The 16,474-nt window shown below is 43.6% G+C and overlaps 1 protein-coding gene across 1 annotated transcript in view; it reads right to left on the bottom strand.

Moving 5' to 3' along the window:
- Nucleotides 1-16,474, bottom strand: part of LOC120045549 (RUN domain-containing protein 3A-like) — a 35,018-nt gene that overhangs the window by 10,670 nt on the left and 7,874 nt on the right. Inside the window, exons 5-8 of the mRNA XM_038990453.1 lie at nucleotides 11,853-11,942; nucleotides 11,515-11,595; nucleotides 1,497-1,662; nucleotides 737-894 (exon numbers count right to left, since the gene is read on the bottom strand). Of these exons, the coding sequence (XP_038846381.1) occupies nucleotides 737-894; nucleotides 1,497-1,662; nucleotides 11,515-11,595; nucleotides 11,853-11,942 (495 nt within the window). The remainder of the gene's footprint in view (nucleotides 1-736; nucleotides 895-1,496; nucleotides 1,663-11,514; nucleotides 11,596-11,852; nucleotides 11,943-16,474) is intronic.

Raw genomic sequence — 16,474 nt, forward strand, 5'->3', positions numbered from 1 at the left:
CCTGCAACAATCCCATGAAACGTGCCTAGAACACCAATATCTTACACTTAGAAAAAAGGGTTCTAATAGGGTTTTTCCACTTTTCCCCATATCATAACTCTTTTTGGTTCCAGGTGAAATGCTTTTTGGTTCAAGGTAGAACCATTTTGGGTTCCATGTTGAACTCTCTGTGGAAAGAGTTCTACATGAAACCCAAAGGGTTCTACTTGGAACCAAAAGGGTTCTACCTGGAACCAACAAGGGTTCTTCAAAGGGTTTTCCTATGGGGACAGCCGAAGAACCCTTTTAGGTTCTAGATAGCACCTTTTTTTCTAAGAGTGTATGTTCTGAGAATGTGGCAACCATGTTCTGTGTATGTTTTGTGGGACGTTGATGGAATATTCTCCTAACAAACAGAAAACTGGACACATTGTTCTTGCAATGTTCCTATGAAACGTGTCTAGAACATTAATATATAACATTCTGAGAACATGGTAACTAAGTTCTATTTGACATTAAGGGAATGGCCTCTTGGAAACATTCCTTGCACATCACAGGAAAAATTTTATGAAAATGTTAGTTAATGACCTAATGAGGTTCTTAGGGGAACGTTCTCTAAAGTTGTGGGAATATTTGTTGTTAGCTGGGTACCTGTATGTGTCTCTGTAGTTGTGTGTATTGTGTGTGTATGTTTGTCTACATGTACGTCGCATGCATGCTCGTGTCTGCATGTGTGTGTGTGTGTGTAGCCACTCACAGCTGCTCCTGCAGCTCCAGCACGATGGCCTCCAGCTCCCTCTTCTCCTGCTGGCTCTGCTCCTCCAGCTCCACCAGCCTCGCGTTCAGCTCCTTGTTCTCCGTCTCCACGTTTGTCAACTGGGATTCCCGCAGACGCACCAGCTCCTCCAAATAGCCCTGGAGACAAGCACACATCAGGGCTACTTTTTAATGGAAGAAAACAGGCTGAAATGGAGTAAAATGGGGAGGTACTTGTCAAATAAGAAACTTGTTTTTTTTGTTTTGAAACGTTTTGCTACAGTGTGCCCTATGACCCAGCTACACATATCTAACGATGCCTTCCATCTACTTCTGTCTTATCAATGAGTCCTATGATTGACTACAGAGAGCAATTTGTGAGCCACATTATCTCTTGCAGATGAGGCATTTCAAGTTTTGGTTGGGCAGGAGCAACATCTTCATAAGAACAAACTGTGCAATAACATTCAGCCCTGATCTCCGAGGTAACAGTCATTTGGGGCATGCCTGGGCACGTGTATACACCACAATATAGACCTAGTGTCTAGTGTGTGAGTATACACCAAGGGCTAGTGTACAAGGATACACCTATAACCTAGTGTACACCTTGGAGTAACCTACCCTATGGAGCAAGTGAGCTGGGAATAGTTATTACAGTACTTGAAGAAAGACACCCAACAACGACTATCTTGTCCCCTGTACTTGAGTGCCACTCATAGGCTTACTGTGGGGCTCTACAAAGATACAAAATGGCTACTCACTTTCTGAGCGTAGACAATCTTGAACCTCTGCTCCATCTTGCGGCACTTGTTGGCCCAGCTCTCCTCGTTGGTGACCAGCGGGACGTAGGGGTGCTCAGGGACACTGTCATCGCTGGTACTGCTGTCGATGCTCCGACGGTCGTCGTCATCACTCAGGTAGTCATAGCTACACAGACAACAACACATGTCAATAATAGGCCTATTTAGGCTATGTAATATTGGGCCAGTTTCCCAGACCCAGATTAAGCCTAGTCCTGAATTAAAAATCTTTCTCTATAGATGATCACCATTAAAAGCATGTTTTAGTGTTGGCCAACGCAGCCGTTTTTATATCAATATCAAATAATTTCTGGGTAACAATCAAGTATCTTACTGTTAATATTTATTTTCAATTAAAATGGTCAAAAATAAACAAAAATAGCTTCTTAGTAAAGAGCAATTTCTCAAGCAAGAAGGGTTGCTAAGACTGTCTATCTGTGGTCTGAGTGGGGAGGGGAAAACTGAAAACTAGCTGTTATTGACAGAGAGGTTTGGAACTCTCTTTCTTACTGGGCTATTAACTCAATTTACCACCTGGTGATGTAGGCAGGCAGGCCAAAACTCCATCCCACCCAAACATGCTGAAATTTCAGGCGGTCATTTGAAACGGCTCTTACACTGTTCAACTTAATAAAAAAATTGTTTTCCTATCTCAAGGTGTCACGTTCCTGACCTATTTATGTTAGTTTGTTATGTGTGTTAGTTGGTCAGGACGTGAGGTTGGGTGGGCACTCTATGTTTTCTGTTTCTGTGTTGGTTTTGGGTTGCCTGGTATGGCTCTTAATTAGAGGCAGGTGTTTGGCGTTCCTCTAATTAAGAGTCATATTTAGGTAGGCGTTGTCACAGTGTTCGTTGTGGGTGATTGTCTTCCGTGTCTGTGTAATTGTTTGCACCATACGGGACTGTTACGGTTTGTTCGGTTTGTGTAGTCTAATTGTCCTATTCGTGCGTTCTTCTTGTTTTATGTAAGTTCGTCGTATAGGTCTGTCTTCACCGTTTTGTTGTTTTGTTAGTTTATACAAGTTCGTGTCTTTGTTAAATAAATATGTGTTCAAACTTCGCTGCGCCTTGGTTCCCTCAATACTCCTCCTTTTCGGTCGAAGAGGAGGAGGACCGCCGTTACAGAATCACCCACCAATCCAGAGCCAAGCAACGGAGTAAATGGAGTAAGGGACAGGAAAAGAAGGAGGAATGGACTTGGGACGATATATTGGACGGGAAAGGTTGCTACACATGGGAGGAGATCCTGGCTGGTAGGGATCGCCTCCCATGGGAACAGCTGGAGGCACTGAGGAGAGCAGAGGCTACCGGAGAGAGGAACCGGAGTTATGAGGGAACGCGTCTGGCACGGAAGCCCAAAAAGCCCGTGAGTAACACCCAAAAATTTCTTGGGGGGGGGCTAAGAGGTAGTGGGCCAAGGGCAGGTAGGAGACCTGCGCCCACTTCCCAGGCTTACCGTGGAGAGCGGGAGTACGGGCAGGCGCCGTGTTACGCAGTAGAGCGCACGGTGTCTCCTGTACGAGTGCATAGCCCAGTGCGGGTTATTCCACCTCCCCGCACTGGTAGGGCTAGATTGGGTATTGAGCCAGGTGTCATGAGGCCGGCTCAACGCGTCTGGTCTCCAGTGCGTCTCCTCGGGCCGGCATACATGGCACCTGCCTTATGCATGGTTTCCCCGGTTCGCCTACATAGCCCGGTGCGGGTTATTCCACCTCCCCGCACTGGTCGGGCAACCGGGAGCATTCAACCAGGTAAGGTTGGGCAGGCTCAATGCTCAAGAGAGCCAGTACGCCTGCACGGTCCGGTATTTCCGGCGCCACCTCCCCGCCCCAGCCTAGTACCTACAGTGCCTACACTACGCACTAGGCTACCAGTGCGTCTCCTGAGCCCTGTTCCTCCTCTACGCACTCTCCCTGTAGTGCGTGTATCCAGTTCGGTGCCTCCAGTTCCGGCACCACGCACTAAGCCTCCTGTGCGTCTCCAGAGCCCTGTACACACTGTTTCTTCTCCCCCTACTAATCCTGATGTGCTTGTCCTCAGCCCGGTGTCACCAGTGCCGGTACCACGCACCAGGTATAGAGTGGGCTTTGAGAGTACAGTGTGCCCTGTCCCTGCTCCCCGCACTAGTATGAAGGTGCGTGTCCTTAGCCCGGTGCCTCCAGTTCCGGCACCACGCACCAGGTCTACAGTGCGCATTATCCGGCCAGAGCCATCCGTCTCCCCAGCGCCATCTGAGCCATCCGTCTCACCAGCGCCATCTGAGCCATCCGTCTCCCCAGCGCCATCTGAGCCATCCGTCTCCCCAGCGCCGTCTGAGCCATCCGTCTGCAATGAGCCTGCAAAGCCGCCCGTCTGCCATGAGCCTGCAAAGCCGCCCGTCTGCCATGAGCCTACAGAGCCGTCCGCCAGACAGGAGCCGCTAGAGCCGCCCGCCAGACAGGAGCCGCCAGAGCCGTCCGTCAGACAGGATCTGCCAGAGCCGTCCGTCAGACAGGATCTGCCAGAGCCGCCAACCAGACAGGATCTGCCAGAGCCGCCAACCAGACAGGATCTGCCAGAGCCGCCAACCAGACAGGATCTGCCAGAGCCGCCAACCAGACAGGATCTGCCAGAGCCGCCAACCAGACAGGATCTGCCAGAGCCGCCAACCAGACAGGATCTGCCAGAGCCGCCAGCGAGCCATGAGCAGCCAGAGCCGCCAGCGAGCCATGAGCGTCCAGAGCCGTCAGAGAGCCATGAGCGTCGAGAGCCGTCAGCCAGCCATGAGCGTCGAGAGCCGTCAGCCAGCCATGAGCGTCGAGAGCCGTCAGCCAGCCATGAGCGTCGAGAGCCGTCAGCCAGCCATGAGCGTCGAGAGCCGTCAGCCAGCCATGAGCGTCGAGAGCCGTCAGCCAGCCATGAGCGTCGAGAGCCGTCAGCCTGCCATGAGCGTCGAGAGCCGTCAGCCTGCCATGAGCGTCGAGAGCCGTCAGCCTGCCATGAGCGTCCAGATTCGTCAGTCAGCCAGGAGCTGCCCTTCAGCCAGAAATGGCTATATACCCAGAACTGCCCCTCAGTCCAGAGCTGTCTCTCTGTCCGGAGCTGCCTTTCAGTCCGGAGTTGCCCCTCTATTATGATCTCCCTCTCTTTCTTGATCTACCTCTTTATTCTTATCTATCCCTCTGTCTTGATTTATTCCTCTGTCCCGGTGCTGTCCCTGTCATGGATGTTACAAAGAGGATTTTGTGGGATATGGGTGGACATTTTTAGGGGTAGATGGAGGTTGGGATTGACTATGGTGGGGTGGGGACCTCGCCCGGAGCCTGAGCCACCACCGTGGTCAGATGCCCACCCAGACCCTCCCCTAGACTTTGTGCTGGTGCGCCCGGAGTTCGCACCTTATGGGGGGGGTTATGTCACGTTCCTGACCTATTTATGTTAGTTTGTTATGTGTGTTAGTTGGTCAGGACGTGAGGTTGGGTGGGCACTCTATGTTTTCTGTTTCTGTGTTGGTTTTGGGTTGCCTGGTATGGCTCTTAATTAGAGGCAGGTGTTTGGCGTTCCTCTAATTAAGAGTCATATTTAGGTAGGCGTTGTCACAGTGTTCGTTGTGGGTGATTGTCTTCCGTGTCTGTGTAATTGTTTGCACCATACGGGACTGTTACGGTTTGTTCGGTTTGTGTAGTCTAATTGTCCTATTCGTGCGTTCTTCTTGTTTTATGTAAGTTCGTCGTATAGGTCTGTCTTCACCGTTTTGTTGTTTTGTTAGTTTATACAAGTTCGTGTCTTTGTTAAATAAATATGTGTTCAAACTTCGCTGCGCCTTGGTTCCCTCAATACTCCTCCTTTTCGGTCGAAGAGGAGGAGGACCGCCGTTACACAAGGTTGAATAAAGAAATGAATAAAATACAGTAAGTGCAAAATAAAGTAACATGGTTGATCGTAACTGGGTTGACGATTTCATCTTAAATCAGCCATAAATCCCCTTGTGACAGGGGGAATGGAAGCTTGTTGTCTGCAACAGGGAGGGGCAATTGAATGCAAAATAATAATAATCATTAAAAAAAATTGTTAAAAACATTTCTAGCCTGTCCATCTATGGGTAACAGTGTTGACGTGTTATGGTCGACCCGCTCAGTTTTCCACCACGAAACACCAGAATATGGCCAAAAATAGTAGAACGAGCTCATCTGCTTTTGGGTCTTTCTATAAATAAAGGGGCCAATGTGTGACATCAGGGTCAACATTTTTAAAGGTGATCTTCTTGCAGCTTCACATGTGTAGTGTGAGGAATAAGAGTCTAGATAGATACAATGAGACCATAACTCTTACCAACAACAAAACATCTACATGTCGTTCAAAATGTCACATGAAACATGGACACTGCATGTTTCTCTGTTACTTTTGCCTAGTAGCCAGGTCTGTTTGTGCTTTAGTCAACTTTTCTATAATATATAGCCATGGTAAAGATTGTAGAATAATGAAAATGATAAACAACAGAATTTCTATATTTTTTTAAATAGTTGATATAATAGAATAATAGAATACAATGGGTTCTGTCGACAAAATCATTGACCATAATAATAACCAATAATGAAATCAATAAACTCTTCAAGCTGTGTGTGTGTGTGTGTGCGTGCGTGCGTGAAAACTAGGAAAGAGGATGCAACAAATCAAGGAAATGCAATCGAGATTCTCCCAAGGAAGGAGGAAGCAAGTATTTGACAGCTATTAAAATGGTTTGACAGTGCCAGACTGACTGACTGACTGAGCTACCATAATACCCATGGCCTGTCCAGAAACAACCCCTAGCCCCTACTTGCCAGAATCTAGACATGTGTAGATCTGAGAGGGATTGACTTGTGGTGACATGGTGAGAGCTCCACCTTACCCTCTGGTAGGCTTATTGGAATGTTGGTGGTATTGCTTACACCTATCCAATTCTCTCAGATCTCCACAAGTGTCTTGGGGTAGGGGTTAGGGGTTGATTCTGGACAGGACCCCACAACCCTTTGGGTGTGTGGTGGACCTACAGCACGACACTTGAGGCATTGGTTGAATGTTTAATTCCATTGGTATACGCACGCAGATTTGTGTAAGCTGGACACACCCACGGCACCGTATCAGGCTGATCAAACAGGTCAGGGTAGCTGGAGACCTGCTGTAAACAGTTAAAGGATATAATGTCTACTATTCACACCCGTGCTTCATTCCAGCGAGATAGATGTGCAACCACTGACTAACTATAGCTAGGCCATATCTCTAATCAAATCAGATCAAATCTTATTGGTCACGTACACGTGTTTAGGAGATATTATTGTGGGTGTAGCGAAATGCTTGTGTTTCTAGCTCCAACAGTGAAGTAATATCTAGCCAGTAATATCTAACAATTTCACAACAATACACACAAAACAAACAAATCCAAGTAAATGAATATCCACATATCCAGAGAGAGCCATGTTTCCGTGAAACAGAGAATGTTACAATCTCTGATGTCTCTCTGGAAGGCAACCCTTACTCAAATTTCATCTACCTTGTTGTCAAGTGACTGGACAATGGCTAGTAGTGTACTCCGGAGCGGTGTGCGATGTGCACGTTTACAGAGCCTGGCCAGGTGGCCGCTTCGTCTGCCCCTTCTGCGGCATTGTTGTTTTGGATCGCCTACTGGAATTAGCTCCATTGTCCTGGGGGGTGGTCCGAACAGAGGATCCGCTTCGGGAAAGTCGTATTCCTGGCCGTAATGTTGGTAAGATGACGTTGCTCTTATATCCAATAGTTCTTCTCAGCTGTATGTAATAAGACTTAAGATTTCCTGGGGTAACAATGTAAAAAAACAAAATACTGCAGAGTTTCCTAAGAACTCAAAGCAACATCAACTGTTCCGAGGATACTGTGTGAATCAAGCCTTCATGGTCAAATTGCTGCAAAGAAACCACTTCTAAAGAACACATTAACAAGAAGAGACTTGCTTGGGCCAAGAAACCCGAGCAATGGACATTAGACCGGTGTAAATCTGTCCTTTGGTCTGATGAGTCCAAAATTTAGATTTTAGGTTCCAACCGCCATGATTTTGTGAGACGCAGAGTAGATGAACGGATGATCTCAGCATGTATAGTTCCCACCGTGAAGCATGGAGGAGGAGGTGTGATGGTGTGGGGGTACTTTGCTGGTAACACTGTCAGTGATTTATTTAGAATTCAGGGCACAGTTAACCAGCATGGCTACCACAGCATTCTGCAGCGATACGCTATCCCATCTTAGTGGGACTATCATTTGTTTTTCAACAGGACAATGACCCAACACAGTTCCAGGCTGTGTAAGGGCTATTTGACCAAGAAGGAGAGTGATGGAGTGCTGCATCAGATGACCTGGCCTTCACAATCACCCAACCTCAACCCAATTGAGATTGCTTGTGATGAGTTTGACCGCAGAGTGAAGGAAAAGCAGCTAACAAGTGCTCAGCATATATGGGAACTCCTTCAAGACTGTTGGAAAAGCATTCCAGGTGAAGCTGGTTGAGAGAATGCCAAGAGTGTGCAAAGCTGTCATCAAGGTATAGGGTGGCTAAAATATATTTAGATTTATTTAACACTTTTTTGGTTACTACATGATGCCCTTGTGTTATTTCATAGTGTTGATGTCTTCACTATTATTTTACAATGTAGAAAATAGTAAAAATAAAGAAAAACCCTTGAATGAGTAGGTGTGTCCAAACTTTTGACTGGCACTGTATATTATTTAGTATATGTAAAGGAATGATTAAATTAAGAATAGTCTGATGGGTGACAATATTAGCCTATCCCTTGTGAATGATATACTGATATATATATATATATATATATATATATATATATATATATATATATATATATATATATATATATATATATTAGGGAAGGGAAAGGGAAACAGGGATGCCTAGTCAGTTGTACAACTGAATGCCTTCAACTGAAATGTGTCTTCCGCATTTAACCCAACCCCTCCATGTCTTCGGCGCCTGGGGAACATTACTCAGGGGCAGAACGACAGATTTCTACCTTGTCAGCTCGGGGATTCGATCCAGCCACCATTCGGTTATCACTTGCGAATGATGCCCAGATTATGTGCAGTAAGGCAAGAAACAGCGTATGCCTTTTTTTAAATAACTTTTTCAAATCATAGTCGCACACCTTATGTAGCCTAGCCCATAGGCCTATATGTTTTGGTAAGGTTTGTTTCACAACTAAAGTGGCCAAATAACTTCTTAAAATTAAGCACATTCATTCTCTTCACAACTGGTGTAGAACCTAACTGTTTGGGGAAGATCATTTTCACCATAAAAATGCACCTTTATAATAAAGCATTACATGCATAATCACATTTGCGGTCACTTTTGAAAATGGTGTTTTCCTGCAAATGTATTGCTTTTGGAACTTTCGCATGTATGTGCGAAATAGATGTGCGCACAGTTGCGCTTATAATGTGAAGAAATAGCCTAATAGTTTATCAACATTTTAAGCTAAACATTCTGATCTGTTGCATCAGCCTCATTGCTTTAAAAAATGTATTTTTGATGCGAGTGGTTGTATTAATTTGGGATCCCACAAGTGTCCCAAGTGTCCCACAAGTGTCCCAGATTGTGTTTGGAATATTTATTTCTCACACAGAAGGACACGTTCACCAATAGAATAGGTCAACTTTTGTACTATGGGGGATAGTAGATTGACATAGGCTAGTGCTTTTGCTGTTCATTAGGCCTACTCATCTTGTTGGCTGACGAAAAGTAATTGTGGACAGTTCTTCTTACATCTTCAATATGAGCCTCAGAATTCGATAAGAAGGATGCACACATTTGTGTCCCCGATGTGTCTGTCTTCACTTGTAGCCTACTTCGGTGTGGAGATGTCTGTGAGAAGGACCTGATCACGTGATGGGCATTGGCTCATAGGAATTGAGATACAGTGCATTCGGAAAGTATTCAGACACATTTACTTTCCCCCATTTTGTTACGTTACAGCCCTATTCTAAAATGTATTCAATAGTTTTTTCGCCTCATCAATCTACACCCAATACCTCATAATGACAAAGCAAAAACAGGTTTTTAGAAATGTTTTTAAATGTATTAAAAACAAAAAACTGAAATATCACATTTCCATAAGTATTCAGACCCTTTACTCAGTACTTTGTTGAAGCACCTTTAAAAGCCTTGAGTCTTCTTGGGAATGGCGCTACAAGCTTGGCACACCTGTATTTGGGGAGTTTCTCCCATTCTTCTCTGCATATCCTCTCAAGCTCTTGTCAGGTTGGTTGGGGAGGGTCGCTGCACAACTATTTTCAGGTCTCTCCAGAGATGTTCGATCGGGTTCAAGTCCAGGCTCTGGCTGGGCCACTCAAGGATATTCAGAGACTTGTCCCGAAGGCACTCCTCCGTTGTCTTGGCTGTGTGCTTAGGATCGTTGTCCAAGTTGTAGAAACATTTCAAGGATGATCAATGGAAACAGGATGCAACTGAGATCAATTTGAAGTCTCATAGCAAAGGGTCTGAACAGTTATGTAAATAAGGTATTTTGTTTTTTTATTTTTAACAAATTTGCAAACATTTCTGAAAACCTGTTTTTGCTTTGTCATTATGGGCTATTGTGTGTAGATTGATGAGGGAAATATAGTATTTAATGTGAGTGAGAGGTGCTTCAGAGCACGGCGATTGGCAGCCGGGAGAAGGGAATTATAATTATTATATTCAGCCCAAGGGCACAACGGCCACTGGCCGCAAAAGGTATGGATTTTTTTGGGGGGCATTACGGCCACACAAGGGGGATGCCGCCGGGAAATTCGAGGCATTATCCAGTGCTTGTCAAATTGTGAATGAGAGACTGATGAAGTGTGTGCAGCCTGCGCAAGAAACAAAACAGCTCGTGCCTTTCATGAGACTTTTTTCAAATCATCAGAGTCACATCATGCAACCTTAGAATGTATTAAAAATCAAAACATATAGCCCAATGTTTGTATCACAACTAAAGTTGCATAAATAACTCAAAATTAAGTATATAGGAGGACCTGTTTCTTTGTTAACCGCTCTATACAGAATAGCCGCATGTGCTCACTCCCTCAGAAATCGCTTGGAGAAGATATCCTTTCTATTTTATTCAGCGATGTTCAATTGTATTTGTCATACTATAAAATATTGCAACCGAATCTTGTCTGTTAAATGAACTAGTGTAGCCCACAACTATGTGGCATTAGGCAGATCTGTGCCTAACATAAGGACAAGAGTATGCTATTCTGTTCTTCTGAAATAGACTACATTTAGTTCATATCATGTTTCTTAAGACCTGTCTAAAATAAACAATGGATTTATTGTGAAGGTGTAGGCTATATTACAGGGTCTGCTTGTAGGCTATGCTTGTAGGCTATGCTAAATGTGTTTATGTTAATGAACGGTAAATTACCATGAGACCGGCAGTTATTTGTGTGACAATCACTGGCTGACAAAATGTCATGACCGCCAGAGCTCTAGGAACGAACCCCCCTAAATTTCAGTTCAGTTGAATTTCGTTCATACTGTATGTCCCGTTCTATAGTAATTTATCAATGAAAGCAAATTAATACACATCCCACTGGTTGAGGAGCTGGACCACGCATGAGAAAGTAATTCCTTTCCACAACATCGACACACTCCCAGCAGTGACTTATTGGTGAGATGCACAACACAAGGGCAATGTTTCAATCCCCATTGGGATCTTACGCTAAAAACAAGGACAATATTTACCCCGTCAAAGATTCCAATAAAGATCCATATTATTTACTTAGGATTATTTGTAAAAAAAATTATAAAAAAATAACTAACATGTTCAAACCTCATGATTATTTAAACTGTCTAACACTATCATAACACCAGGTTGTAATACACAAGGTTGTTTATGTTTTATGGTCATTTCAGTCTTTATAAACAATGTATAAACAATGTATTGTCCAATGTTTGTTTAATCAAGATTGTGGCTTTAACATAGCTCTACATTACCTCTGTGTGAACTTTAGGTATGGTGTGTAGTCGATGACAGCAGAGGATTTTCCATCCAGGGCCTCCCCCTTTAGACAGAAACTGTGGACAGAAAGTCATAACCCAATCAAACATGGACCTATGGACAGCAACCTTGTCATATGACTATGTCCATCACAGAATAATAAGGCCCTCTTGAGTTCCTCTCCTGGTTTCTCTCTGCCATTGTTGCTGTAACTTCCTCAAACTTTCTCAAGGCCTTGTTTTTGAAAAGCATTTTCTGACAAATGCATTTTTTTAAAGCACTAGAAAAACAATTGATTTCTCTGATTTCATCGAGCATGTTCTCCCAGCCTCACCTGAAGTCTATGGCTCCGAGTCCAATAAGCATCCCTGTTAGGACCGTGGCTTCTTCCCTTAGCATGATGGCCCCATCACCATAGAACCTCCTGTAGCACACACACACACACATAAATATAGGTGTGTCAGGTACCCTAGGTATTTGTTGGGATTGTTAGTTGTCATTAAGGTTGTGGCGGTCATGACATTTTGTCAGCCGGTTATTGTTATGCAAAAGACTGCCGGTCTCACGTTAATTAACGTAAACAGGTTCAGCATCTCCAGGCCTCCACGGAGTCCACACATACAAGCCACAGATGCACGCATTTAGAACATTTTAAAAAGTCGAAGAAATCAATTTAATATACACCATCACAATAAATCCATTATTTTAGTCAGGTCTAAAGAAACATTATGATGTGAAGAATGAACAGAATATGAGTTGGCCTACTGTATGTTAGCTGGCTATGCTCAATGCCATAGGCTGTAAGCGTGTTAATTTATCTGACAAGATATGCTTATAAGTCCCGTGCCATTATTTTATATTGTACGATTTTATAGTAAGAAGAATATAATTGAACTTATCTGAATAAAATAGAAAGGATATTTTTCCCATTCTAGAGTGAGTGTGCATGTGAAGTGGCTATGTTGAGTGCAAAATGGATTGAAACAGGGCCTATATGCTTGATTTAGAGTTATTTGGCAACTTTAGTTGTGAATGATACAAACCTTCGAAAGTCTTATAAATCAAAACATATATAGGCTGAATCAAAACATATATAGGCTGCATGATGCGACTATAGGCTATTGATGAATTGAGAAAGTCGCAAAAAAAGCTTGTGCTCTGTTCCTTGCCTCAGGCTGCACAGCTGTTCTCTCTTCAAGAGATCATATATTAACACACATGATGTCAGCTGGTCCTTTTGTGGCAGGGCTGAAATTCAGTGGAAATGTTTTTTGGGGATTCAGTTAATTTGCATGGCAAAGAGGGTATTCATCTGATCACTCTTCATAACATTCTGGAGTATATGCAAATTGCCATCATACAAACTGAGGCAGCAGACTTTGTCAAAATTAATATTAATTAAAACTTTTGGCCACGACTGTATATCCACATTAAAACGAGTCCTATATCGACATAACCTGAAAGGCCGCTCAGCAAGGAAGAAGTCATTGCTCCAAAACTGCCATAAAAAAGCCAGACTACGGTTTACAACTGCACATAGGGACAACGATCGTACTTTCTGGAGAAATGTCCTCTGGTTTGATGAAACTAAAATAGAACTGTTTGGCCATAATGGCCATCGTTATGTTTGGAGGAAAAAGGGGGATGCTTGCAAGCCGAAGAACACCATCCCAACCGTGAAGCACGGGGGTGGCAGCATCATATAGTGGGGGTGTTTTGCTGCAGGAGGGACTGGTGCACTTCACAAAATAGATGGCATCATGAGGCAGGAAAATGATGTGGATATATTGAAGCAACATCTCAAGATATCAGTCAGGAAGTTAAAGCTTGGTCACAAATGGGTCTTCCAAATGGACAATGACCCCAAGCAATCTTCCAAAGTTGTGGCAAAATGGTTTAAGGACAACAAAGTCAAGGTATTGGAGTGGCCATCACAAAGCCCTGACCTCAATCCCATAGAAAATTTGTGGGCAGAACTGAAAAAGCATGTGCGAGCAAGGAGGCCAACAAACCTGACTCAGTTACACCAGCTCTGTCAGGAAGAATGGGTCAAAATTCAGCCAACCTATTGTGGGAAGCTTGTGGAAGGCTACCCGAAAGGTTTGACCCAAGTTAAACCATTTTAAGGCAATGCTACCAAATACTATTTGAGTGTATGAGAACTTCTGAACCACTGGGAATGTGATGAAATAAATAAAATCTGAAATAAATCCTTCTCTCTACTATTATTCTGACATTTCACATTCTTAAAATAAAGTGGTGATCCTAACTGACCTAAGACAGGGAATTCTTACTAGGATTAAATGTCAGGAATTGTGAAAAAACAGAGTTTAAATGTATTTGGCTAAGGTGTATGTGAACTTCCGACATCAACTGTATATATATATATATATATATATATATATATATATATATATATATATATATATATATACAGTGGGGAGAACAAGTATTGGATACACTGCCGATTTTGCAGGTTTTCCTACTTACAAAGCATGTAGAGGTCTGTAATTTTTTATCATAGGTACACTTCAACTGTGAGAGACGGAATCTAAAACAAAAATCCAGAAAATCACATTGTATGATTTTTAAGTAATTAATTTGCATTTTATTGCATGACATAAGTACTTGAAAACCTACCAACCAGTAAGAATTCCGGCTCTCACAGACCTGTTTTTCTTTAAGAAGCCGTCCTGTTCTCCACTCATTACCTGTATTAACTGCACCTGTTTGAACTCGTTACCTGTATAAAAGACACCTGTCCACACACTCAATCAAACAGACTCCAACCTCTCCACAATGGCCAAGACCAGAGAGCTGTGTAAGGACATCAGGGATAAAATTGTAGACCTGCACAAGGCTGGGATGGGCTACAGGACAATAGGCAAGCAGCTTGGTGAGAAGGCAACAACTGTTGGCGCAATTATTAGAAAATGGAAGAAGTTCAAGATGACGGTCAATCACCCTCGGTCTGGGGCTCCATGCAAGATCTCACCTCGTGGGGCATCAATGATCATGAAGAAGGTGAGGGATCAGCCCAGAACTACACGGCAGGACCTGGTCAATGACCTGAAGAGAGCTGGGACCACAGTCTCAAAGAAAACCATTAGTAACACACTACGCCGTCATGGATAAAAATCCTGCAGCGCATGCAAGGTCCCCCTGCTCAAGCCAGCGCAAGTCCAGGCCCGTCTGAAGTTTGCCATTGACCATCTGGATGATCCAGAGGAGGAATGGGAGAAGGTCATGTGGTCTGATGAGACAAAAATAGAGCTTTTTGGTCTCAACTCCACTCGCCGTGTTTGGATGAGGAAGAAGGATGAGTACAACCCCAAGAACACCATCCCAACCGTGAAGCATGGAGGTGGAAACATCATTCTTTGGGGATGCTTTTCTGCAAAGGGGACAGGACGACTGCACCGTATTGAGGGGAGGATGGATGGGGCCATGTATCGCAAGATCTTGGCCAACAACCTCCTTCCCTCAGTAAGAGCATTGAAGATGGGTTGTGGCTGGGTCTTCCAGCATGACAACGACCCGAAACACACAGCCAGGGCAACTAAGGAGTGGCTCCGTAAGAAGCATCTCAAGGTCCTGGAGTGGCCTAGCCAGTCTCCAGACCTGAACCCAATAGAAAATCTTTGGAGGGAGCTGAAAGTCCATATTGCCCAGCGACAGCCCCGAAACCTGAAGGATCTGGAGAAGGTCTGTATGGAGGAGTGGGCCAAAATCCCTGCTGCAGTGTGTGCAAACCTGGTCAAGAACTACAGGAAACGTATGCTATTTGTAATTGCAAACAAAGGTTTCTGTACCAAATATTATGTTCTGCTTTTCTGATGTATCAAATACTTATGTCATGCAATAAAATGCAAATTAATTACTTAAAAATCATACAATGTGATTTTCTGGATTTTTGTTTTAGATTCCGTCTCTCACAGTTGAAGTGTACCTATGATACAAATTACAGACCTCTACATGCTTTGTAAGTAGGAAAACCTGCAAAATCGGCAGTGTATCAAATACTTGTTCTCCCCACTGTATATATATATTGGTCATGGCTCCCGGGTGGTGCAGGGGTCTAAGGCACTGCATCTCAGTGCCAAGAGGCTTTACTTCAGTCCCTGGATCGAATACAGGCTGTATCACATCTGACCGTGATTGGGAGTGCCATAGGGCGGCGCACAATTTGCCCAGCATCATCTGGGTTTGGCCGGGATAGGCCGTCATTGTAAATAAGAATTTGTTCTTACCTGACTTGCCTAGTTAAATAAAGGTTACATTTAAAAAACAACTGGCGGCAACCGCGGCGCAATCAATAGGAGGGGAACAGTGGCTGGTGCTGAAAATATAGCTAACTTGTTATGCAAGTGTTGCACACCAACAGATGGAGAAAACCTACACCAGTCGAGCAATTAATTTCAACAATAATCTTCATTTTAATTTGGCTTTACAAACAACAAGATGGCTTAATTGGAGTCTATTTCTTCGGAGCCCAGACCTTTATAAAATAACAACTGGCTGAGGTAGTCTATGAGGCTTAACAGCCTAATAAAAGTTTTTTTTTTTTAGTAGGCCTAGTTACAATTGCAACTGGTCAAAAATGTAGCATCCTACATAAAACAATCATTTAAAGAAAATAAGTCTGCACGTTCGAACTAAAACAATGTAACTAATAATGAAAAGCGTACATTTGTAAAGTAATTGGAAAGGTAGATACAAATTATTTGTGACATTGTGGTTACAACAAAGTATGTAAACAAGATGTGAACAAGATGATGTGTTTTTATTTACAGTAGTGATGGACAACTGGAAACAGTTTGAAAACAATTTGAAAACAGGTTTTCAAACACTTGTTTTTCACAAATGTACTGTAGTACTGTAGCAGGTGTAGCACATCATGCAAATGTTTCCTATTAGCAGGACGATAGAATTTTTATAGCGCGGCTAATGTTGTGA

This window comes from Salvelinus namaycush, chromosome 4 (assembly GCF_016432855.1).
Source record: "Salvelinus namaycush isolate Seneca chromosome 4, SaNama_1.0, whole genome shotgun sequence".
Taxonomy (NCBI): Eukaryota; Metazoa; Chordata; class Actinopteri; order Salmoniformes; family Salmonidae; genus Salvelinus; species Salvelinus namaycush.